The sequence below is a fragment of the Hippopotamus amphibius genome, chromosome 1, assembly GCF_030028045.1.
Source record: "Hippopotamus amphibius kiboko isolate mHipAmp2 chromosome 1, mHipAmp2.hap2, whole genome shotgun sequence".
Taxonomy (NCBI): Eukaryota; Metazoa; Chordata; class Mammalia; order Artiodactyla; family Hippopotamidae; genus Hippopotamus; species Hippopotamus amphibius.
In genome coordinates, this window is record NC_080186.1 from 10228353 (window position 1) to 10255015 (window position 26663).

Here is a 26663-nt window from a genome sequence, read left to right on the forward strand (position 1 = left end):
CAGTAAAGGGGGTGTAATTCAGCAGAGACTTAGGTAGTCCTGTGGAAAAAGCAGCATCATGGGCCATCCCCGTCGGCAGTAAATGCTCTGTAACATCTGCTGTCTCAGAGGCCTTGCTATCCCTGCATTTCCTTCCAGCCGGTACGCCATTTCTCTGCTTTCCTTTACAGCTAAACCTAAAAGAGCTGCTTATAGTCTGCCTGTCTCTCCTTCTTCCTTCTGTTCGATTTTGAGCTCCGGTAGGCATTTGTCCCTGCTACTCCACCACAACTGTTGTCACCATCACCATACCTCCACCTTGTCAAATGGAATGTTCAATTCTCAGTCCCATGTTACCCAGCCCGTTAGCAGTTCTAGACACAGCTGATCTGTCTCTCCTCAGTTTAAGGGCCGCTACTCTCTTGGCTCTCCAGATACCTCCCTGACCATTCCTCTGACCCCTGGGTACTGGAGTCATCTGGGGGACCCAGCCATCCCCCACTTCTGTCTGCATTCATTCTCCAGGTGACCTCGTCCAGGCCGTGCTCCAGGTGCCATTTCTAGTCTGAGGACTTAGGCATTTCAAGGCTTAGCCTCTTTTCGAACCTGTTATATAGAACTACTTAATATCTTTACTTGGATCTCTATCAGGTACCTCAAACTTCAGCACATTTACAGTAATTCTAGTTTACCCCCAACACACACAAACACACAGAGACCAAACTTACTTTTTCCTCAGTCTGATAGAGTTTAGTGAACAGAATAGTAGTTCCTGTGGAATCCTCCTTGACCCTTCCACCCACCCACCATAGTCAACCAACAAGCACATCTTGTCAGCTTCATCTCCAAAATACATCCAGTGTCTGACCACTTTCCACCACCTCCCCAGGCCACTCTGGTCTCTCCCCTGCCCTTCTCCTGGAGGATGCAGTAGGCTCCTTTCTTATCTCCTTCCCTCCACCCTTGTCCACCTACGTTTTTTCTGTCTTCCTTGTTGCACCTGGAATGATTCTCTTGTATTTCAGTCGCTCGTATATTTCTCTGTTAGAACTTTCCTGTCGCTCCCTCTTTCACTCAGAGGGAGTAAAAGGCCTAAGACCTAAGCAGAGGCCTTAGGTCTCTGCTTACCTGTCACCTTACTAGTGAGTCCTTCCTTGACCACCTGTGTACTGCTAACCTCAGATTGTGCTGGACTGGATTCCTCCTGGGCATAGAGATTCAGAAGTGACTTCAGATTTTTTTTTTCCTTCTCTGAGGTACTCCTGAGTCCTCTATAATTTAATCAGGCTTGGTAGAAATGATCTCCAAAGTTCCTTTTATGTGAAAAATTCTGATCACATGCTTTTGGAAAATGTTCTAGTTCTCAGTGTATAGTTTTAGTCAGGAAAGGAGGGAGAGAATGATTGCATTCAAGGCAGACCGCTAAGAATCTAACCTGGTAATATGTTTAGCAATTTTCTTGTTTCAGTTTGGAATCATAGAAAATTGGAATTCACGTCTAGTCTCTTGAATTTCAGTATCAGCTACTCCAACACAGTTTTAAGCACTACAATATCTGTAAACAGAAATGTGTTTATATGTGTGTGACTAAATGCAAAAGAGCTCCTTTAGGCATTTATTGTTCACATTGTATCCTCACTGCCCACTGAGCTGCCTGGCACACAGCAGGTGCTGTGTAAACATTTGTTGAATGAGTGAAATGGATTTATATCCAGTGCAACTTTATAAATGAACAAGTGGAGCTGTCTGTTGTTAGGATCTCCCTTACACATTTTAGGTGATAAGAGAAATAACTTGAATAATGAAAACTTATCACAAGTGGCTAGCGTTTGTCCTCACTTCCGTGCTTCTGCCTCCCTGTGCTTTCCAGGCCCCAAAGACGAAGATGAGAAGCCTTCCGCTTCAGCCGCTGAGCAGATGGCCGTCCTTCAGGAGGCGGTGAGTCAGGCTGTGCCTCCGGAGCTCGCTCTCCCTCCCCGTGCCCATGAGCCCCAGACAGGACCAGATGTGGAGCCGGAAACAGCACATTGTGAGGCGAACGACGTGGAGGAAGACGAGGAGGAAGAGGAGGAGGAAGAGGAGGAGCTGGAAGAAGAGGGGGACGAAGCAGCTGACGTGCCAAATGAAAGTTCCATGAAAGAGCCGGAGATACGATGTGACGAGAAGCTAGAGGATTTATTAGAAGAACTAAAAACTGCTTCAAAGGACACGCTTGAAGACTCTGCAGAGGTCGCACCGGTTATCAGAACCCCCAAAGCTAAAGAAGAGGCCAATGGGGATGTGTTTGAAACGTTTCTGTTCCCGTGTCAGCATTGCGAGAGGAAGTTCACAACCAAACAGGGGCTGGAACGGCACATGCACATCCACATATCCACCGTCAACCACGCCTTCAAGTGCAAGTACTGCGGGAAGGCGTTCGGCACGCAGATCAACAGGCGGCGGCACGAGCGGCGGCACGAGGCGGGGCTGAAGCGGAAGCCCAGCCTGACACTCCAGCCGCCAGAGGACCCAGCCGCCGGCGAGGCGCCCGGGGACGGCGCCCCTCCAAAGGACGACACACGGCCTCCCAGTCTTGGGCAAGACTGTCTGACCTTGAGTTCAGAGAAAGCTTCCCAAGAAACAGTAAATTCTTCTGTTGTAGAAGAGAATGGAGAAATTAAAGAGCTTCATCCGTGCAAATACTGTAAAAAGGTTTTTGGAACTCATACTAACATGAGGCGGCATCAGCGCAGAGTTCACGAACGTCACCTGATTCCCAAAGGGGTGCGGCGGAAAGGGGGCCTCCTCGAAGAGCCACAACCCCCAGCAGAGCAGGCCCCGCCTGCCCAGAGTGTCTACGTACCCAGCACAGAGCCAGAGGAGGAGGGGGAGGCAGATGACGTGTACATCATGGATATTTCTAGCAATATCTCTGAAAACTTAAATTACTATATTGATGGTAAAATTCAGACCAGCAGCAGCACCAGTAACTGTGATGTTATTGAGATGGAATCCAATTCGGCAGACTTGTATGGTATAAACTGTCTGCTCACTCCAGTTACAGTGGAAATAACTCAAAATATAAAGACCACACAGGTCCCTATAACAGATGATCTTCCTAAAGAGCCTTCCAGCAGCACAAACAGTGAGTCCAAGAAACGGAGGACTGCTAGTCCTCCTGTGTTACCCAAAATTAAAGCTGAGACCGAGTCTGATCCCGTAGCACCTTCGTGTTCCTTGAGTCTGCCTCTCAGCATATCAACCACAGAGGCGGTATCTTTCCACAAAGAGAAAAATGTGTATTTGTCATCAAAGCTCAAACAACTTCTTCAAACCCAGGATAAACTAGCTCCTCCTGCAGGTCTTTCAGCCACTGAAATACCTAAATTAGGCCCTGTCTGCGTGTCTGCTCCTGCGTCGATGCTACCTGTGACCTCGAGCAGGTTTAAGAGGCGGACCAGCTCTCCCCCCAGCTCGCCACAGCACAGTCCTGCCCTTCGAGATTTTGGAAAGCCAGGCGATGGGAAAACCGTGTGGACTGAGGCAGTTCTAAGTTCCAAAAAACCCAAATTAGAAAGTCATAGCAACTCACCAGCATGGAGTTTGTCGGGGAGAGATGAGAGAGAAACGGGGAGCCCCCCAGGCTTTGATGAATATAAAGTATCTAAAGAGTGGGCAGCTAGTTCTACGTTTAGCAATGTGTGCAACCAACAGCCACTGGATTTATCCAGTGGTGTGAAACAGAAGGCTGAGGGTACAGGCAAGGCTCTGGTCCAGTGGGAAGCTGTGTTAGATCTCAGTGTGCATAAAAAGCCTTGTAGTGACTCTGAAGGCAAGGAATTCAAAGAAAATCATTTGGTGCAGCCAGCCTGCAGTGCCGTAAAGAAAAAGAAACCAACCACCTGCATGCTACAGAAGGTCCTTCTCAATGAGTACAATGGCGTCGATTTACCTGGAGAAAATGCTCCAGACGTGACCAGGAGCCCCAGTCCTTGTAAACCCCTAGATCCTCAGCTGGACCCTGACCTTGGTCCTAACTCTAGCTTATCTGCCCCTATTGTTGAGTCTCCTCCAGACGTTTCTCCTTCATCACCTGCCCTACAAACATCTTCCCTTTCTTCCGGGCAGCTGCCGCCTCTCTTGACCCCAACCAATCCCTCTTCACCTCCACCCTGTCCTCCTGTGTTAACTGTTGCCACCCCACCCCCTCCACTGCTTCCTACTATACCTCTTCCAGCCCCCTCTTCCGGGGCATCCCCTCATCCATGTCCCTCTCCACTCTCAAATGCCACCACACAGTCCCCACTTCCAATTCTTTCCCCGACGGTGTCTCCCTCACCGTCTCCCATTCCTTCCGTGGAGCCTGTTATGTCTGCTGCTTCGCCAGGGCCTCCGACACTCTCTTCATCTTCCTCCTCATCTTCTTCGTCTTCGTTCTCTTCTTCATCCTCCTCCTCTTCCCCTTCGCCACCTCCTCTCTCAGCAGTATCATCCGTGGTTTCCTCTGGGGATAATCTGGAAGCCTCTCTCCCCATGATATCGTTTAAACAGGAGGAACTAGAGCATGAAGGTCTGAAAGCTGGGGAAGAAGCTCAGTCTGCCACTGAGCGGGATATTGTTCAGGAGACATTCAACAAAAACTTTGTCTGCAACGTCTGTGAATCACCTTTTCTTTCCATTAAAGATCTAACCAAACATTTATCCGTTCATGCTGAGGAATGGCCCTTCAAATGTGAATTTTGTGTGCAGCTCTTTAAGGCTAAAACTGATTTGTCAGAACATCGCTTTTTGCTTCATGGAGTTGGGAATATCTTTGTGTGTTCGGTTTGTAAAAAAGAATTTGCCTTTTTGTGCAATCTGCAGCAGCACCAGCGAGATCTCCACCCAGATAAGGTTTGCACACACCATGAGTTTGAAAGCGGCACCCTGAGGCCCCAGAACTTTACGGATCCCAGCAAAGCCCATGTAGAGCATATGCAGAGTTTGCCGGAAGATCCTTTGGAAACGTCTAAAGAAGAAGAGGAGTTGAACGATTCTTCAGAAGAGCTTTACACGACCATAAAAATAATGGCTTCTGGAATAAAGACAAAAGATCCAGATGTTCGATTGGGTCTCAATCAACATTACCCAAGCTTTAAACCACCTCCATTTCAGTACCATCACCGCAACCCCCTGGGCATTGGTGTGACGGCCACAAATTTCACTACACACAACATCCCACAGACCTTTACTACCGCCATTCGCTGCACCAAGTGTGGGAAAGGTGTGGACAACATGCCTGAGCTGCACAAACACATCCTGGCCTGTGCGTCCGCCAGCGACAAAAAGAGGTATACCCCGAAGAAAAATCCCGTCCCGCTGAAACAGACTGTGCAACCCAAAAACGGTGTGGTGGTTTTGGACAACTCTGGGAAAAATGCCTTCAGACGAATGGGACAGCCCAAAAGACTGAACTTCAGTGTTGAGCTCAGCAAAATGTCCTCAAATAAGCTAAAGTTAAATGCGTTGAAGAAAAAAAACCAGCTTGTCCAGAAAGCAATCCTTCAAAAAAACAAATCTGCAAAGCAGAAGGCTGACCTAAAAAATGCTCCTGAGTCGTCCTCGCACATCTGCCCATACTGCAACAGAGAGTTCACGTACATCGGGAGCCTGAACAAGCACGCTGCTTTCAGCTGTCCCAAAAAACCTCTTTCTCCTTCCAAAAAAAAAGTTTCCCATTCATCCAAGAAAGGGGGACACCCATCACCTGCAAGTAGTGACAAAAACAACAGCAGCAGCCGCAGACGGACAGCAGATGCAGAGATCAAAATGCAAAGCATGCAGGCGCCTTTGGGCAAGACCAGAGCTCGCAGCTCCGGCCCCTCGCAGGTCCCACCGCCCTCCTCGTCCTTCAGGTCCAAGCAGAATGTTAAATTTGCAGCTTCAGTTAAGTCCAAAAAACCAAGCTCCTCTATAAGGAACTCGAGCCCCCTACGAATGGCCAAAATGACTCACAGTGAGAGCAAGAAGCCCAAAGCTGCAGCCAAGAACCATGCAGCTCAGCTCTCCAGCAAGACGTCACGGAGCCTGCACGTGAGGGCGCAGAAAAGCAGAGCTGTCTTACAGAGCAAGTCGGCCTTGGCCAGTAAGAAACGAACAGACAGGTTCAGTGTAAAATCTAGAGAACGGAGTGGGGGGCCAATCACCCGAAGCCTGCAGCTGGCGGCTGCTGCCGACCCGAGTGAGAACAGGAGGGAGGACAGCACTGGCAAGCAGGAGCTGAAGGACTTCAGGTAAGCGAGGCTCCAGGGCCAGAGGAATTCAGAGCTCAAGAGCGAGGGGGGAAAGACGGTTGGAAGAAAACACTGTCCTTGCCCAATGGCTTCTTTTCCTTTTTCCTGCACAGTTTTGACATAAGCATTTAAAGGAAATAGCTGTTGCTTAAGGAGTAGGCAGGCGTGAAAGAGGGTTAGTGCTTTGGCTGCTGTAAAGATGGATACATAGCTTTTATTTCAGACGTAGGACTTGCAAAGTGGTACAGTTTTTTTAATAGGGCCAGTTATAAATTGGATTTGAAGCCATGAAGAGCTCCCCAAAGTACCCTACTATGAAAAGGTGGAATTCTCTCAAACTTCCTTTATAGCTTGGGTGGCATCCCAAGTGTCACTTGTATTATTTCCTGATCATAGATCACTTCTTATGTGAAGATGGATCATGGAATTCATTAAAACCACATCACAGTCTGGTTTACTATTTCTGTGACTTAAGCGTAATTCTAGCAACTGAGACTGCTTTTATTAGTCATGCTTTGTTTCATTGTGTTTTAATTTTAAAAACTTGCCTCTTAATTAAATCAAAACAGTACCTTATTCCTTTTAAAATGCTGAATGTCCCCCACCTGCTGCTGTCTCCAGGCATAGGGTGATAAACAGCCAGACTCCCATGGACAGGAGGAGAGAGTGTGTGCTGAGGCCAGACCCATGTTCTTTCAGGTGCAGGTGGGGATGCAGGGCAAGTCACCCACTTGTCAGTGCCTTTGTTTCCCCAGCGTGATGTCAGAGCTCATCTTAGACTGGAGGTGATTTCACTGTTTATTCTGTGTTCTTCCTGTATTAAGAACTGTTCATAGACAACAGATAAAAAAACAGAGGGCAGGAGTTAAGTTTGTTACGTTGACTTCTCAGAATTTCTAAGTTCAAACATGAGTGGAGTGCACTCTTGGAATTCCTGCTGTTTCCTGAGTAATGCCTACAGGTCCGTCTCAGGTGAAATTATTCATCACCAGCTAGAATTTCTACAGAGTATTTTCAAATCCTGTCTTTTCAGAGTGAGCTGCATGGCTCTAGGCTCTTGGCTATAACTTTCAGTGTCTCAAAATTCTTTGGTATTTTAAGCAAACAGAATCCGAGTTAAGGGGCGGGTGACTGCTGTTTGGAAAGATCACGAGGGCTTAGAGATGCTGTTATCACTGCACGGTCGATAAGGCAGAGTTCTTGGTGCTGGTGCGCCGTAAGTCCTGGCTGAAGATGGAGAGAAGAATCATTAGCTGAGGGCTGATTGGAACGGTTGACTCTAGGAATAAAGGATCATATTTTTTTTAAAGCTACTTCATGAAAGTACTACATAACCAGTTACTGTAGAGCTTATTCAGCTTCTGGTGTCTGACCCTGACATACACGAATACAGCATCTTGGAGCTTAGTTAGTCCTGATGAAAGTAAACACCCGTTTATCAGCTGTCCAGACTGCCTGCCTGTAGCAACCGCACTGTGTACCTCCTTATACTCAGTCTGTGTTCTGGAAGTTCCACAACAGGACATTCTTGAACTGTCCTTCCCAAGGTTAAAGCACCCAGAACATGCCATCATTTTCATTTCCCAAGTGGTCAGTGCTTTAGAATGTATGTGTGTATTCCCCTTCGTCTTCAGTAGTATCTAAAAGAATCACTTATTCTGCACTGGATCCCATTTGCACAGTTCAAGGGTAAAGTCAATATGAAAAAGTTAAAGTACTATAAAGGAAAAACTCTGAGTGAAGTTCATCCAGTGCTTTCGAAGAATCCTTAAGACTGCAAAGGACCGAAGTGCCTAATAAAATTATGTCTCTATTCTTTGCTCCAGTTAGTTTTAATTATTTTGCTTTGTTTGAAAGTTAACATTGCTGGAATGGAATGTGGCCTAAAAGGAACAAGGAAGAATCAGATAAGAAGACATGGGTATTAATTTTGCTACTGTAGATGGTAGCAGCACAGGCTTCCGCGGTAGCTATCCCCCTTTTGTGTGAGTCACTGGAACTGTACTCTGGACACACCTGAAGGACATGTGTCTTTCACGGGGGTCCACTTACAAGTGACCGTAAACTTGGGAAGTATTTTGGGTAATTACAAAATGAATGTTCAGTTGGACATCAGATTTTGATTATCGGGGCAGAAGAGTGGGCGTTTCTCCAGAGAGTTGTGGTCAAGTTAGTACCTTGTAGTGAATTTGGTGTAAAGCTGGCATCCTAGGTGCAGGCCTGGGGGCTCTGATGGTCCATCGGTGTCAGCCCAGGGCTCTTAGTGGAGGCCTCGTCCTTGATCCGTGTTTGTTGTACTACACTGGCAAGGAGTTGTTTTAGCTAGTCTTCTTCTCTTTACAGCATATTTCTACTTGTAAATTTTATTCAGGGGTGATTTCACAGCACAGGTTTGGAAATACCGCTTTCAGTCTGTTTTCAGAGATTTCACTGTACTTGCCCTATTGCGTATTCAGGGACTTACCCCGGAACTGGCAGCACACCCTTTTCCTGTGTGTTTCATCATAACTGTGATTAAGGGCTAGTCCTCAATACTCAGGCGTTTTACACTCAGATGCCAGTTTAGGATTCCACAGATTTTCAAGTATACACTTGCAGTCAGCCGTGAGAACGACATCAGTTTTCCATTCTACACTGAGAGCTCAGCAGAATTTGCCATTTGGTCATTTCCTGGAACACAAGCCATTGTGCCAGTCAGGGTGTGAAAAAGGCGTGTGCTCCAAATCCTTTTCTTAGGACAAAGCCGCAGAGGCACACCACCTCTAGATTCTCCTGTTACAGCTCTTAATCCAGCGAGCCCTGTGTCAGGCTCACCCTCCACGGTCGGGTCGGAGCCCACTTGTGGCTTGTCAGTGGGAGTGAATTTAGAGCTGTTGCTGAGGGCTCATTTCCACGGGCTGTGAGACAGAAAGACAAGAAAAGAGGTACATTTTCTATTCCCTTCTTACCGATCTTTGGTTTTTGTAAATCCCAAGGCGTTTTTACATTCTTCAACGCTGCTTTTAGAGCAGCCTTTTTATCTTGTTTTGTTTAATACTGTGTTCGCATTGCAGCCAGTTAAGGACATGTAAATAAGTGATGGAGACGCAAAATGAAAATCCAGACCAAGTTTTTCCATTTACCATGAAATTGATTAAAAAAAAGAAAATGGTGCTGATTTCTCCCATACCATCTCTTGCCACACCACTCCAAGGAGACCGTCTGTGTCCCTCCCAGCCTGTCTCTTTTGAGTGGGACACCCACGTTCCTGCACACCTTCTGAGTCATCCTGTTTGCTGTCGTAACGTTTGTCTCATGGTCTACCCACCTTTTCTTTAACATGGTCAGTTCATATAAGGTTGTGTTATGTTGTCATTTATCTTCAGTTTTCTTATTTTCTAGGAACTTCCTGTAGAAAAGCCCCCCCAAACAAAACAAACCTTAATTGACTAAATAAAGATAATGCATGCTCAACTTAGGATAAGCACTACGGCAAAGGATACGAAATCTACCAAGCTTGCAAGACCAGTTGAAGCTGACTCAAAAATCCTAACACACAGCCGATTGCCAGCAGGCTTCTTGTTGCCCTGGTTAGAGTCAGGCATCTGCTTCTTCGCTGGCTGGCGCCCATCGAGCGTGCTGGGCTCGCAGGGGATTGAGATGCACAGAGGAGGGCGCTGTAAGACGGGCTAGCTGACTGGCTTCTCGTCACGGGACTGGTAACTCAGACCTGAGTGTGGCCCTGGTTTTTGGCACAGAGCAGAGAAAGGAGTGATTTGAACCTAACCTTGCAAAGCAAGTTCTCTGTTTTATCAGTAGTTTGTTGTAGATTTCAGGGATGGCAGATTCTGATGCACTCCTTTTATAATGTTTTGGTCACACACCAGCTCTTGATGCCTTTCCTTTAAATGAACTGTAGACAGAGAGAGGCATTTAGCTTCTTTCTTGCCTTTTGTTGTTGTTGTTTGTTTGTTTGTTGTTTTTTTATCACAAGTCGATTGCCAGCGTAATGGAGAGGAAACCAGATTGGATATGGACTCTTTTTTTATGCCTCTTCCAGTGTCATGTTTATATATCCAAATGGACATTATCCTCTCAGATTCTTATCTGGCACTAATTTATAACTGTTATATTATCGGAGACGGTAGCAATATATCAGTGCCCAGGATGTATCTCACAGGCCTGTATAGATGTATGTCTACGCAAAAGTGTAAATGAGTTTACTTATCAGGTTTTACACATCAGTCTCTAATGGAGATTTTAAAAACCAGAGAAATTGGCCTATTTCTGAGTATACATGTATCATTTCTCCATGCATTATATGCCTTCCCCTAATTAATGACTGAGTTGATGGAAAATGGCTAGGTTTTATTCATGTTTTTTTTTTTTGTTCTCAACTTTCAAAAGTAATCTACCTCTTAAAATTTGTAGTTTAATACTTGTTTGGTGAATTTGTGCCACTTTAACCCTTTCACTATCATTCCCATTTTGTTACATTTCTGTTATGGGGACTTTATGTTGAAATATTGTATAAAGCATTTGTAGCAGTTTAAAAATAAAGTATTTAAAATTATTTAAATTGTTCTGGACGCTTCAATTGTATTATATGTGATTTACATTTTACATTTTGTTGAGTTGTTAATCTGGAGAGTGTTCTTGTATTGAAGTTTGCTGTTAGTAATTTTATTGTTTCTTGTTGGAGAGTGATATAAAAGACTATTCTGATGAAAACATTAAAATTTACAAATTGACATACAAAAGGGGTTGTCCGTTGATTTTAACCAATATAGCCTTGGGAGAGAGGTTAAATATAGACAGACAAGCTAAGAGTGGTGTTTGCTGTTTGCCCCTTCCAGCGTGAAATACATCACTTGAGCTTGTCAGATGCACGGAAAGGTTTCTTCTGCTGTCCCTAGCAAGCACTTAACGAGGGGGAATTCAAATGATGCATTTTATATCATTGTAACCAATAAAAAACTTTCTAAAAGCTGTGAAAGGACTTCATTTTGTATATCACTGGGAGCAGTTAAGGGGGAAAATGAAGGTACCTGTAGGAGGGGTGCTCACAGGCTGCATCTGCAAAGTGCAGCTGTTGAGCCCCATGGCCGACCTCTTCCCACTTGTTTCTCTTTGGCATTTATTGAATATTTGTGAAGTCACATCGCTTCCACACCACCTAGAGGGTAGACGTGCAGTCGGACGGTGGTGCTAAGAAGTGCGTGGAGAACTTTCTTTGGTAAGAGCAAAATCATTTCCTCCATGGGGTCTCAGCCTCCTCTGTGCTTGCGAACAGTTGACTGTAGTCTGGAGATTTTTATTTTTATGGATTCCTGAAGAATGAAACAAAGAAGTTGTAACATTTGTAATAGGTTGATACGGAATTGCTGTTTTTTTAAAGATTAAAAGTGGCTGAAACAAGCAGTTTCATAAAGTCCTTCATGGGAGCACTTGTCCTTGCCTTTGTTATCTGCGCGTGTGTCCTTCCTGCTCAGGGAGGGGTGGTGAAGCCAAAGGTGGGATCAGCCTCCCTCGTGGAGATGTTCACACTTGTGGCTTAGATTCCTACCTTAGAAAACCCCAGAAGTTAGGAGGCGGGTGTGAGGAAGGAAGAGGCGGAGGTGCGAAGCGACTTTCAGCATTAGCCGCAGTAAATGCTCTAGAAACAGCGCTGAGCACACACAGCGCCTGGGGCGGAGCTGGACTCTGAGCTGGAAGGAGCGCTGCTCTGGGAACAGGCAGTGGGTGTCCACCTCGCCCACCTGCTGTCCCTCCAGGCCTCTAACAAGCCTTTCTTGGTCCCAGCCTTGGGCAAGTATTCTGCCTAGAGGTTGTTAGTTCCTGGTCTGCCCAAAGTGGGGAATGGACGAGGTGGCCTCGAGTTTTCCTTCTAGCCGGAAGGATGCTGTGACAGACTTCCTTTCGGGTCTGAAAGAGCAGGGTGAGGTCCGTCTTGTCCCTGGTTCTTAAGCAGCACAGCCTGGACATGGCGGCACTCGGATACTCAGTTGAGGAGTCCCCAAGAAGGCGGTCAACTCCTCTCTACAAGAATGAGCTGCCCCGGTTTGGTTGCTTTTACTCTATGGAGTTTTAAGCTAATAACTCAAGCCTTATGTCCCTGCAGCTAATATATTGAGGTATCTAGCATTGTCTCTAGGCTGGCTATTTTAATTTGGATGTATCAAGTACTTTCTAGCAAAATGTTTTACGAAACCACATTAATTTATCAAGCACCTGCTGTTTACCAGGCTGCGTTCTAGGTGCTTAGGTTATATCAGTGGACCAAAATCCCAGCTGTTGTGAAGCTTATATTTGTGTGGTGCCTTTTTCCAGTTTTGTTTGTTTTTGTTTTTGTTTTTTTACTTCTTATCCAAAACCTTCCTCACTTTGTCAAAATTCTGCTAAGGGTAGGTGGTCAAGAAGATGCTTCTACCTTAATACTTGAGGGCAGATATCTAAATGACCGCTGACTTTTAATACTTACGTTAAAACAACTCTTCTAAAAATTGTATCTCATTTAATCTATTCGATATTTTATTTCTAATGGATTTTGATTTGATATCAGGCCTCACTTTGACTCGATTGACTTATATCCATTAAAAACACTTATAAAGAACACTTTGCCTTGAAAGAGTGCAGGTGGGTGAGGAAAAGGTTAACTAGGCTATAAAGGCCACATTTAAAGTAGTCCAGAGACCAGGTTGATGGTTAAGGAGAGTAGTTCGCCATTTCTGTCACTATTTTTTTGCAGACCTAAAGTTCCCCCACTCCCCAACCCCTGGTAATTTCAGTGCACACTGAAGAATTTCAGCATTTACGTGGGGAAAATAATAACGGATGTGTGTAGCTCTTAGTTGCTAAAGTACTTGTGTGTTCTCATTTGAGCCTCAAGTGTCTCCACATTTACAGTCACCCTGCAGAACAGGTACTCGCATTCTTTCCATTTTCTGAAGGCAGGGAGTCTGTTCTTGAGCCTGGGCTGCAGACTGGTGTGTGCACGCATGGAAGGCGAAAGTGGTAAGCCCTCGAGGGGAAGAAGAGTGGCCAGCCTGTTGTTCAGTTTCCTTCTCAATATGTTTCTCAAGACCCCATTGGACCCCACCTTCCTAGTGCCTTGATCCTTTCCTGGGAGTTTGCCCACAGGATGCCGTGCCTTAAATACAGCAGTGCTGTAGGATTAAAAAAAAAGAAAAAAGCAAAAAGAAATCAAATCCAGATGGGTGAGAATGATGACAGCCCTGTTACTGTTGAAATTCTTTACATATAGACTAAAATATCCAGTGTCCAAAAAAAAAAAAAAAGTTGAGTGGGACAGAACTTGATGTTTGAGTGGGTGTGATGTAGGGAAAATGTGAAGCTGCTCATTGGTTGATCCCTTCAAGCAAATACCCAGAGTCCTGTTTGGGGACCGCCCAGGTCCCCCTGCCGCCCCAGCTCCTGCCGGCTCCCTGCCTCTGGCCACACCGGTGCTCTTCAGTTCTCCCACTCCCCTGCATCCCTCGTGCAGCTTCCTCTCCAAGAGGTGTTGGAAACCATCTGATAAACTCTGGGGTGAACCTGACGTAGCTTTCAGGTGCTTTCTTTGTGTGAGGTACTGTGCAAGCCTTCTTCAAACTCGACTCTTGCCAATATCCCCATGAGGTTGATATCATTTACAGATGGGGAAACAGACCAGGGGAAGTGATTTTTTTGTTCAAAGCTTCATTTCCTCTAGATGTAGAATACAGGCCTTGATACTTTCTCTAGTAAGGGCTTTTCCGGCATTGGTGAACAAGTAGAGTCACCCCCTCTGGGTAAAGCTGCTTCTTGGTGCACAGGACTGTTGATTAGTACGGAGCTGATCCTGGGGGCACTCCCATCTAGTTTCACTCTTAACTGTGGGACATGCTTCTCCTCCATCGTAGACCTTTCGGGCCCAGTTGGCTTTGTAGATCAGTCTGATTAGTCAACACAGCTCTGTTTAATAGAAATCAAGCACATTTTAATAATATTCTTTGATTTTGGAAGTGGTTCTAAAGAAGGGGCCTGGGGGTCACTAGGAGTATCCTCAGATGTCCCTTAAGAACCTTGACCTGTTGTGCCAAAACCAAAGCCGATCGGAGCTTGCCTTGCCACCTCAGCACATAGTCCCTTGCCTACAAAACGAAGGGTTACATTTCTGCTGAAAAGAAGTTATTTTTAAAAGTATCCGGTTAGAACCTGAGGGGTTTGTGTAGGTTTCACTTACTTTCTGGATTAAGAACAAGGATTGGAAAAACCATCATGACGCTGGGTTAAATTATTAGCTGTTGCGAAAATTACATTCAGTCGTGAGTTAAAAGGGGCTTGGAAACACTTTTATTGGAGTAAACTTGCCGAACCATCGGGGTGATAGGATTTGTATGAGCTTCCGTTTTCTGCCTCCCTTGGACCAGCTGGATTCCTTTTCAACTGTCTCTTATAGAAAGCAACCTGAAATCCAGGCGGATGGTTCAGAGAACAGAAGCCTTTAACGGAAGAAGTTTGTGCCTAAATGTGCCTTCCCGTGTCCAGCTTATAATCTACAGCAGGAAGCCAGACAACTGGTGTTTTTGAAAATTCCTTGATAGACGCTACTGGAGATTCTCAGTGGGGTGTCATTTCAGTAATGACGGAAGGCTACATACAGGTAGATTTTAAAGTATCGGTTTATGTCCTGAATCAGAACGTATTTAAGAATATTTCCATACCAGTATTTAGACAGGAGTCTACTGCATAATATGGAGTTCATAATAAAAGGGGATTCAGGCCTTAGGGTACAATTGTGGCAATTTTAACTTTTTATGTTAAAATAGAATTTCAATTTAAAATTGCATTTGCTTTAGTATTTAGTGCTTGCCAAAAATACAACATTTTAATATTCTGTATTGGAATGCAGTTATTTAAGACTCATATGGATTCAATTTTCCTTGCAGTTACATTCTCTTCTCACTTGCTTTTTATAATCATATCCAATCCTTGCCAGCCCAGCTCGAGTTCAGGAACATTTTCAGATGGCTTCTATTTCCAAGCTATTATTGGACCTGTGAATTCAGGCACATTCTCCTGTAGTGATTCAGTCGGTCAGCCATTCAGAAAACATCTCTAACGGTCAGTCTGGATCACGAAGGTGTTGGTCTGTAGATCTGATGGACTCTGTCCTGTGTATAGGGGTTTTCAGAGGACCCTCGGGGTGTAGCCGGCCACTACAGAGGAGCTGAGGTGCACCTGGCTGTTCCCACCTGCCGGACACTTAACTCCTTGGAAGTTCTCCCACCACCCGAGGGAGGGCAGTTGTCCTCATGTACAGGCAAGTTGACCGCGTCTGAGAGAGGCCACATCACCTGCATTAAGTCCCAGAGCTGTAAATGGGGACCCCAGACCCGGCCATCTGATTCCAGAGCCACGCTCTTTGCTGCCGTGTGAAACCACCTAATTCACCGTGCCCTTGGGTTTGATGCAGTTACTGTGTCCCCCAGATGACTGGTGCTGATGCCATCACCCACAGACGGGTTCTGCTGGGGAGAGTTTGGGTAGCATACTAGGAATAAACATCGGCCTTGAGTGCCTCGCCATCTAGGTCTTAATTCCCTGGGTTCCATTTGTCACTGAGGTGGGCCACACCGCTGGCTGAGCCCCGGGCTCCTGGTCTGTGAGTGACTGGGGTAGAGGAGGGGGTGTGTTCCTAGTGAGGACTCAGGAGTGGTGGCTGTGGTGCTGGTGGTGACAGTGACCACTGTCGTTTAGTGACGGGACTCGAGTCTTCACAATGATAGACCCGGGGAGGCTCCACTGAGGAAACTGACGGGGTGTAGGAACCATCCCTGGTGGAAAGAACCAGAACATAGACGGTGATGATGGTCGAGCAGCTTTTGGAAGAGGCTGCAGAAGATGCTGCTCATGCTTTCAAAGGCCCGGAAGGAAAAAAAAAGATTCCTTCATGGAAACTGACAAACCTCAGTTTATGTTAGTTTCAGAAAATGGTGGTTTCAACTTTTGGGGAGGATAGAACTTTTTTCAAAATTTTGGACACACTCCCAAAGGCTTCCAGGGTGGTTTTGCCCTCCATCTGGGCCCAGGCAAAGCAAATGAGCCTGGGGCACCTGAGGGTGCCTGGCTTCCCGGGAGCCCCTCAAGGTGTTGTCGTGAGTTCATCTCCAGCATCGGGATGTAGGTGAGGGCATTGATTGGCCCTGGACCCAGAGCTGTGATCACCTGTCCATCCCAACCATCTGCTCTGAAGAACTGCCCTCGTCCCTCTCCATCTCCTCACTCTGCTCTCCTGTTCTCGGAGGCACTTCACTCATCCATACAGTCTGTTCTTGATTTGTAAGGTTGATTTACTAAGTGTCCCCTCCTAGAATGAAAGCTCTCCCTGGGCAGGAACTTCGTTTTGGTCACTGTTACATTTCCAGCGTCTCCCACAGTGCCTGCCACATAGTAGCCGCTCAGTAAATAATTTGAATAAAGTATTTGAATCTCGGCTTTACCACTTACCAGCTCTGTAACCTTGGGCAAGTAACTTAAGCTCTCTGAGCCCCAGCTTTCCTTTCTGTAAGTGGCAATAACTGCATCTGACCAGGAAGGAGGGCTGTGAGGACCACAGCTGTGCCTGCCCTAGTAAGTGCTGCTTTTACTATTGAGAGGCGTCCTCTTGAATCTCAGTGTGAATCTGATTCATGGTTATGGCTGGTGCTCCGAGCTGACTTGCCACGTATGAGATTTCGTGGCCACACAGATCGCAGTGGCCAGAACCTTCCTTCGTCATCTCTTGCCTCCACCCAGAGAGGAGTTCGAGTGGCTGTAACTCCTGGTTCTGCTGCCATTGACCCCCGGAGCCCTTTGCTGTGTCTCAGCCAGGCCTGTGCTGTTCATATGCCAACCATAGCTGCTCCCTTTCTCCCATCAGATAAAGAGAATGAGCTGTAAAACAGGAAGTCATTTTTCAAATCACGACGAGAAAAAAGAAAAAAAGATTAATTCTTATTCTGTCATCTTTCCATGTAACTTTATTTCTCTTGGTTTTGAATTTCAAATTGTAAACACTTCCTTAGCTCTATGAAACCATGAAAACTTAACCAAGGGACCCCAATTCATTGAGATAATAATGTAAGAACAGTCACTGATGTCTTAAAGCGCTCGCTAGCCACTGTTTTCAGGGGTTTACACATACTGCCCCATTTAATCATTGCAACCACCCTATGAAATAAAATACCTTTATGTTCTCCCATTTTACAGCTGGGGACAGTGCAGCACAGAGGGTAAGGAATTTGCTTGAGGTCACAGCTGGTAGGAGGGGAGCCCAGAAACCAATCCAGCAAGTCGGGAGTCTGTTCTGCCCCTCACCCACTGACCTGGGAGTGAGTTCATGCCTGGTTCACCTCTAAGAAGCGGGGAGACATGTCCTGTTAGTACGTAGCTGCCCAGGTGTGGACAAGCACCAGCTAATCCGAAGGAATTAAAATGGATGCTAGAGGGGAACACAGGTCTTGGTCTTTCCTGGTTGAGTCCAATTTGTATGTTCTTGGGAGACTACACCGAGTGGTTTCAAGCCAGGCCGGGTGGGACGAGGCACCTCAACCACCAGCTTCGTTAGGGCGGGAGCGGGTCCAGATGCTGACTCATCCAAAGAATTTCAAACCTTGTTCCCTGGTGTCAACTTTTTTGTTCTTTTTTTCTGTTTTTGTAGCAGTGTTTCCAAGCCATGGTTGGCAAGTTGGGTTCCTCGGCAAGGGGAGCAGCTGCCTGGGGTGCCGTAAGCTGGATTCCCAGGCGGGGTCCCCCTCAGGGATACAGGCCGGGCCGAGTGCCCGGTGTCCGCTCAGCAAGGGGGACAGCTCAGGCACAGGCGTTTGCTGTCTGAGGTCTAACATATCCGCTACTTCCCTTGCTTTTAAAAATTACGCGGGCCATAATTTCACCTTTCCTTGAAGACTCAAGGTGACTGTCAATTCATACTTTGTTGTGGTAAAGTGACACCCTCGGAGTTCAGGCACACAGGATCCAGAAGCTTCAGATGCGGCTTAAGTGTTTTTGGAGAAGGATGTGCTTGTTGCCGCCTCCTTTTTCATCTGTTATTTGTGGATGTTGTCCATACTCCTTGGCAGCCTTCTGGTTGGCTTCTGATAATAGTCTGTGAACTAGGAAGCCAGGTAGGGGTCCTACTGAAACGATGTGTAAATAAAGAGGCGCTAGGGCCTGAGAACACCCAGGGACCTCCCTTGTAAGCAGTGCATTGCAGAGAGGGGGGTGTTCAGTGTAACACACGTATAGACTGCTCACTTGCTTTTTTTTTTCCCCAGAACTTTTATTGAGATATAATTGACATACAATGAACTGCATATATTTAAAGTGTACAATTTGGTATTTGTTTTTTCCTAGTTAGTAATGTATATATATGGCAATCCCAATCTCCCAGTTCATCCCATCCCATCCTTCCCCGCTTTCCCCCTTTGGTGTCCTTATGTTTGTTCTCTACATCTGTGTCTCTATTTCTGTCTTGCAAACCGGTTGGTCTGTACCATTTTTCTATATTCTGCATATATGCGTTAAGATAGATACTTATTTTTCTCTTTCTGACTTACTTCACTCTGTATGACAGTCTCTAGGTCCATCCATGTCTCTACAAATGTCCTGATTTCGTTCCTTTTTACAGCTGAGTAATATTCCATTGTATACATGTACCACAGCTTTATCCATTCCTCTGTTGATGGACATGTAGGTTGCTTCCATGACCTGGCTGTTGTAAATAGTGTGCTCGCTTGCTTTTAAGCTCCCAAAGCACATGTAGAAAAATTAGAAAGTTTGGGTGACAGTGCAAACAATTACTTCCTCAGCAAAAGTTTGTCTCCCAGGGAAGCAAGCACCTTAGTTCTGAAACAGAATAGTCTGCTTCTCTTTACCCGATGCCTCTGTCCTGTAATCTATGTTCAGGATAAATATTTTATTTGGTGCCAAGTGCTCGCAAGTGGTTGAATCTGTAAGGAGATGCCTGGAGGTTTGTTCCATCCCAGTAATGCCACCCAGGCTGCTGGACCTGCTCGTGGATTGGATTTTCCTCTCTAATTCACAATATTCCTCCAGAATTTTTTCAGAATTTCCCTCATAGCAAGTGCATAGGCTTATAGGTTTTTTATCCTCCTACCTTCTTCACTCTTGTTCAGGCTCCTTTGAATGAATTTTATGAGTGAGTTTGGTGAGAAGTCTATGTTAACTTGGCCTTCATGGAGGAGCCAGCTCTTCTGATGCACCTCAGTGAATTGATGTCAGGTACTGTAGTTGACGTGTAGCTTCCGTTAAGCGACTTCATCACAATAATTAGCACTATGTTTATATCCCTAAAACTAAAAAAATTACAGTTACAGCCCATTGGTGCCAGCCAGCAGCAGGTGTTCTGTTAAGGTGATGTCCTGAATCTGTTGGGCAGGTGCTTGGGAGGGGGGAGTAGTTTGCTGGTCTGATAGGTATTGTCTTGTTAATTTCAGCCTGAGGAAGTGCGTTTCCTGTCTGAGTTCCCATGTGTGTGAAGGGGCCCTAATTTGGATCCATCTCACCAGGATGTTCACTTAGTGGACCACCTGCATCACAAAACCACCTGAGAGACTTATTGAGAATTCCAGACCTACTAAACCATCATCTCTGGGGGTGGGTCTTTGAAATCTTCATTTTTGTCAGCTTCTGCAATGAGTCTTACCCAGATTTCAGAGTTCCCATTGGGTCTTGTAAAGGGGGAAAAAAAATGATGCGGTATCACCATAGCTCATCATTTAATTTGCCTCCAGTTTTCATTTTTAATTATTTTCCTTTGCTTAATATCTCTTTGATACATTCATGACATTTTTCAACTCTCAGAACACTTCACTTATATATAACCATCCTGTGACAGATGAGCCAGTCCACTTGAGAGTTAGGGTCACTTCTGAGGGTCAGAGCCGAGGTGGACTTGAGGATTCCCTGCCTTGTCCATCGTTGCTCTTTGTGATATCTTTTTGAGGGGAATATATGACCTTAGGTCGTTAATTAGGACAAGCCTGGTATCACACAGTGCCCTGCTAGTGCGTGTTCACTCTACCCCAGCGCCTACTCTAGCACCCAGCACACAGTAGGTGCTTAGTATCTGCGGAATAAAAAGAAGAAAGGAAATCTGCAGTAATAATGGTGCCAAAGCTACCACTCCACTTCAGTGACCTCTGATCTGACCCCAACTCATGTCTTTAGGGCTTAAAATGTGAGTTGGGGGGCAAATAATTGTTAGCAACTGAATAGAATCACTTGGATAAGCAAATGATCAATTAAAATCAGGTTGAAAGAAAAGGCTCGGTTATTGGGTGGATGGTTAATTACAATTGGTCTTAAAGGGTTACTACCTGGGGACATGGTCCTCAAGGTTAAGAACGGTAAGAAATCCCATCAATAAACCAATAGAGACCAGAAGGGAATTGTGCTCTAGAAGTCTGCTACGGCATAGCTCGTTAATCAAAGGTACTGGTCTACACCGGTACACACACAGCCTGTCTGCGATTATAGCTGAACTTCGTGCGGTAGGGCAACCCAAATACTCCTTCACTTTTTAAAATCCTTTCCCCCAGTTTTTGGCTCTGAAAATAGGGTCATCCTCCAATCTATCTCCAGCTTATTTCCTGACATCTGCTTAAGGAGTCCCTCTCTCGTAGAGCCTCCAAAAATACATGGCCTGAATGGCTTCCCTTGTGCATTTCCTTATTTTTGCTCAAAATGAGGAACCCCTCCTTCTTAGAGCCTAAACACTGATCGATTTCACAATGCCACACGCACTTGACTGGGCTGTGCCGAACAAGGCTGTTGCCCAGACTGGACTCACGGCGCATCTCACTCACCTGGGCCATTTCTCCGTCACGCCCGTGAGTCAGAGCTGCTGCGTCGTTGGACCCAGCCGATGGAGTCAAAGGGCCGCACACGAGCACTTGGCGAAAGAAACACAGAGGTCTCCCATTACACACTCACCCAACCATCAAGTCTGGCATGTTCACCGTGGCCTAGGGAATAACTGGCGTGAGAGCATTTTGCAGAGGACAGAGCCTGGGAGGGTGGGGGTAGTGCCAGAAATCTTTCTGAACTGTTGTTAGAATACCAACTGTGGATAAAATGAAATATAGTCGAGGGTCAGTTGATTTTCCTTTAACCAACCTGCCAAATACCCCTCACTCCCCAGTGACGCAGGGAGTACCCGTGTCCTTCGGTGCTCTGCAGTCAAGTTAAATGCAGCCAGAAGTCAGTTGTAGTTGACAGTTGTTTATGCCGCTGTATTAGTAACGTCTTACAATCATATAATCATGTTTATAATAAACATAATAAATATGCCAGTATTGATTATTGTACATGTATGACTTAAATATCCAAACTGATGAACTAGGAACATAGAGTTCCTTATGGAAAACAAGTTGAATGCTTCGAAAGGCTCATAGTAATTTGCTTAAAAACTGCTGTCCAATAAGGTGTGGGTGAGAAACAATGAAAAATTCACGTGAAGACATAGAAACCTTTTACACTTAAATTGTTCTTAAAAATGCCTCAAGTTCTTGCCCCACTTGAAACAATAAGTGGAAAACAATAACTAGATGATGCATTATGGGTGTGATTTAGTCAAGAAAGACTGTAGATCTTGACCTTTCGTTCATTTATTCACCGTACGCTCAATAGTGTGGGGTCAACGCCTGCTGTTCTGTGCCAGGCACCGTTCTAGGAGGATGTAGCAGTGAGCACAACTGATAGAATTCTCCACCCTCATGGAACTCACATCCCTAGTGGGGGGAGACAGACAGTGAACAAGCAAGTAACTATAGAATGTCAGCCTGTGGACACAGGGAAGGAAAGCACTTGGCGGAGGGAATGGCAAGTGCAAAGGTCCTGAGGTGGAAGCATCCCTGGTGTGCTCAGGGGAGCCAGGCCCGGCAGAGGACTAGGGGGTGAGGTCAGGGAGGTAACCAGGGGCCGATTTATATTGGCTCTTGCAGCCCTTGGGAAGACTTTGCTTTTACTCTTGAGTAAGTGGGAATCATTGGAGGGTTTTGAGGAGAGGAGTAATATGGTATGACTTGCCTTTTAAAAGAATCGCTCTGGCTGACGTGTTAAGAATAGGCTGAAAGTGGCCAAGAATAGAAATACAGACTAGGAGGTGAATGCAGTAACCCAGGTGAGAAATGATGGTGGTTGGACTGGAGTGTAGCGGTGAAAGTGGTGAGTAGCAGTGGAACTGTGGATGTCTTTTGAGGGTATAGTCACAAGATTTGCTGAGGATTGGATTAAAGAGAGAAGTCGAGGATGATGACAGGTGTTTCTGCCTCCGCATCCAAGTGAATGGAGTTGCCGTTCAGTGATGAGGTGATGGAGCCAGTTTGTGGGGTACGTGTGTGCTGGAAATGTGGGACGTGTTAAGTTAGAGATGCCATTAGACACTCACTGGGAGGGTAGCTGAATACACAGGTTTGAGTTTCAGAGGAAAGGACCCAGCTGCTGGAAATGTAAATTTGGGAGTCCCAGAGTACATGTGATACTGAAAACCCTGAGGTTGGCATCCCCAAGGGAGTGAGTACAGCTAAAGAGAAGCAGCCCAGGAATTGAGGCTGGGGGAGCTCCAGCGTGAGAGGTTGGAGAGTTTTGGAAGCGCCTCGGCAGTGTCCTGGGCCAAGGGTATGAATGGGACCGCTGTGACATCGGATGGAGGGGACCTTCGTGGGGTGAAGCCTCCTCCCCTGGACCTGAGTAGGCACTCTCTGCTTTGCACTTCTAACTAGCTTTCCTCTTCACCATCATAGAACATTTTGGGGCCTGCAGAGCTGGTGGACACACCAACCACAATCATCCCTGACTCTGCTGCCACTCCTCCAGGTGGTGGGCTGTTTCCATCTGAAAAACGATCTGCAGCAAGTCAAGGGGACCCCATGAAAATGCAGGGCTGGTTTCAGGTGCTCACAAACTCTCATACCAGCTTCCTGGTAACAAGAAAGAGCCCCTCTGTAACCAGATCTGTTGTTCATGGTTAGAAAAAGGCCCAAGGAAGAGACTTGATGAGCTCTTACCCCAGTCCTGTTCCCGTTTGCAGACTCCCCAAATCCCTTTGTATAAAACTTGCATTGAGGCTCAGGCAGAAAAAAGAGGGCGGGAAATATTTGGGGGGGTGAGGGTAGGTAGTAACAATGCCCTCTCTGTCCCCGAGGAGTGGCCTTCGGAGACAGGAATGACCCCATCGGGAAATTTTGTCTCTTTTCTTTCTGGGGGTAAAGTTAGCTACACATTCTATGCTTTCTTTTCCTTCCCTCTCCTCCCACCCCCAACTGAAGTAAAGCAAAGGACAACATGGTAAAGTGAAGCCCATCCCAAAGTATGTTCCGTACATTCCACGGAACGTAAGTCTCAGTCAACAGAAACCAAGCATTCAGGGCACTCCCATTTACACACACACACACACACACACACACACACACACACACACACACACACACACACACACACACACACACACACACACACGAGTGTTTCTGGGTTTCTGTGGTCAGGTCCCTTATTCTGAGCTCTGGTATCCTCTGTTTTTCCTCCTTCCTGCTTATCACACTTTGTACTTTTGTATTTGTATATTATGCAAGTAACGACCTTCCTCTTCTAGGACACATGCCTCAGTGTTCTAGAGACCAGGTCTGTTTGCTTTACTGCTGTATCCCGAGTGTCTAGCATAGGGTCAGGTGTATAACAGATGCTTGATGGGGCCATACTGATAATCACGGCGATGCCTGGTCTTGTTTGGTGTGTGGACAAGAAGGCTTGCTCACTTTCATAGGGCAGAGGACACCTCTCCATGTCGGCACACGACGCCATGTGTAGGTGTGCAGAGTTGGAAATCTGGCTCCCAACGAGGATACGAAATCAGATTCAGGACACGCTGCTTCATGTGGCTGATCTTAGAAAAATCTCTGTCCAAAAACACTAAATTTAAAAAAACACAAAACTTTGGGGTGCTTTAAAGGGCACCCCCTGTGACTAAGCGTAGCCCAAGCCGTTCCCTCGCAGGATTCTCATCGTGCCTCGAGATCGTGTCTGCCCGGGGCTCCACTGTGCCCCATGGTACCCGTCACAGGGCAGTCGGTCAATACACAGTTATCAGATACATGGGGGACATGACAGCCCGTGTCCTCTTCCTGGGAATTTACACTGCCTGTGGGCACATGAAGGATTCAGAAATCCTGCAGAGACCTGTGTGTTTGGCGTCGTGAGCCCCGTGCTCTGGAGTAAGTGGCTCTGGCTTCGATCCTGTCTCCACCTCCTGCCAGTTGTGTGTTGTTGGTCAAGCTGGCGAACCTCTGTGTGCCTTCGCTCCTCACGCGTCGACCGGGGCAGTACCCATCTCATAAGGGTCTTGTTGGAGCCTCCATTTGTTATTCCATGTCAGGCAGTGGGCACTGCGCTCGGCATGTGGTCAGCACGGAAACGCCAGCTGCTGTGATGCACGTGGTAATGAGGATGACCCGTGCAGCATCTGGGCAAGCCGGTTCCACCGAAGCTGGTCTGAAAATGTTGGTGACGAGGAAGGAGGATTAGGAGGGGTTTCATTCCACGTCTGCCACCGCCTGGCTGTGAGTCTGTGGGCTGCCGGGGAGTGTCTGGCTGGGCAGTGTCTGTCCCCTGCAGGGAGGGAGCCTGTTTGAGGGACCTCCACGAGTGAGCGGTTCCCTAACCAAAGTACAGGATCCTGGTGAGGCCCGAGCAGCCCCGAGTGGAGTCAGCGGCCTGGGTCCAAGGCATTAAGCATCTATAGGTTGCCTCTGTCTTCTGCTCTGTTAAAAAAAAAAAAGGGTGTGAGCTGCCCCAGCCGTGGCCACCCGACAGCCTGTTTGAGGTCAGCTGGGATTCAGGGTGAGGGCTTTGGTGATCATGGGGCAGGGATGGGGAGAAGGCACAGGGGCAGCCTCTGTATCCAATCCCCTGCACCCTCGAGGAAGCAGCCTCCAGGCCCATGGACCACAGTGCCCCTGCCCTTTGGGCAGTGTCATCCCCCGCTGACTCACACCTGGTTCAGATGCATAGCAAGCGTGTCTTTCCCATGGCTATGCCAGCCCTGCGTCTGGGACGCCCTGCCAGCCAGGCACGCCCAGGCCTCCTGGGACAGACTGGTCGCCTTGGGTAGCAAAGAGCCCCCTGAGCTCCCACAAGGCTTTGCATCAAGGCAGCCACCTCTTCTCATTGGCATCCTTGGTTGGGCACCAGGCATCAGGTCCTAGAAATCCTGTCGTCAGGGCAGACGCCTCACAGACTCTCAGTCCCAGCAACTCCAAACCCTGCAAGGGTTTGTCCCTGGAGTTGACTTAATCTTTGTCTTCTTTGGCCTAAGACAACTTTAAAAGATGGAGTGTTCATAATAATTAAATCTTAGTGTCCTTATAGAATTTTGCCATTTAAAAGAGCTTTTCCATCTGGACCTTGTGGGAGGCCCATCAGTCCCTTTCTGTCCCAAGTTGGGAATCTGTTTTTTATGCATCCATTGGTCTTGTCACACTTGCATTTGTTCTTGTTTTCTTTTTGGCTCCCCCTCCTAGTTCTTAGAAGTTTCCTTTGGAAGAAAACAGACCGTTTCAGCTCAGCTGGAGGGGAAGAGAAGGACCAGCATCTGGGCCAGAGCTGGGTGGTTCCCGGGGAGAAGGGCGGTGAGGGGCAGAGACGAGGCTGGGGGCAGAGATGGGCGCCGCTCCCCCCTCCTGCCAGGGCTCCTCACTCCCAGCTGGCACCTCACAGGCTGTGACTTCTGCAGGTGTGACGTCCTCCGGATGTGACCCAGTGCAGCCGGGAGAGTGGGAGGGTCTGTTGGGGACCCTGGCTTGTGTGGGGCCTTGGCGGTGAGAGCCGCCTTCCGAGGAGCCGCTGTCTTGGGTGATTCGGTCTTGGAGTGATACAGCCGGGCACAGGTGGGGTCGGACTGCGTTGGGAGCCCGGCTCCTGGTTTGCCATTTACTGTTCAGGGAACCTTCTCCGAGCACCTCCTGGTGGCAGGCAGGCAGGTGAGTGAGAAGTGAGTAGACTCACCCCGTTCTCTCCAGGGTCGCGTCCCCAGAGGTAGGCAGGCGGGTGGAGGCAGGGACAGAGCTGGAAGGGCCCTCGCCCGGGCCATGCCAGGAAAGTTGCTTTTGCCCAAGTCCATCGGGGCCTCACGCTTCCCTTCCTCCCCATCATCAGTGTTCCCCAAAAAGCAGTGTGACCAGGCATGTCCCCTCACTCCTTCCCAAGAACAACTTGCTACGTGACCTTGGGCAGGTGACCACCTCGCTCTGGTTCGTTTTCTTCGTCTGAGAGCGCAGGGCTACTTGCTTGGCCTCTGGGGTCCCCTGCCCCTCGCCTGTCCTGGCAGGGCCAGAGGCAGCCCTGACTGGGATCTCCCCGCCGTGAAACTTCCTTTGGCTGAGGTCATCACAGGCCGGGCTAGCCTTCCTGTTGACT

General features: G+C 47.2%; 1 protein-coding gene across 5 annotated transcripts in view; it reads left to right on the top strand.

Moving 5' to 3' along the window:
* The window catches only part of PRDM2 (PR/SET domain 2), a 117181-nt gene that overhangs the window by 74964 nt on the left and 15554 nt on the right, over positions 1–26663 (top strand). For 3 of the 5 annotated variants that reach the window (XM_057696872.1, XM_057696899.1, XM_057696904.1), the window contains one exon: positions 1850–6230. In XM_057696872.1, the coding sequence (XP_057552855.1) occupies positions 1850–6230 (4381 nt within the window). Of the gene's footprint in view, positions 1–1849; positions 6231–9283; positions 11616–26663 lie in introns of those variants that run through there. The other 2 variants (XM_057696892.1, XM_057696882.1) reach the window with 2 other exon arrangements.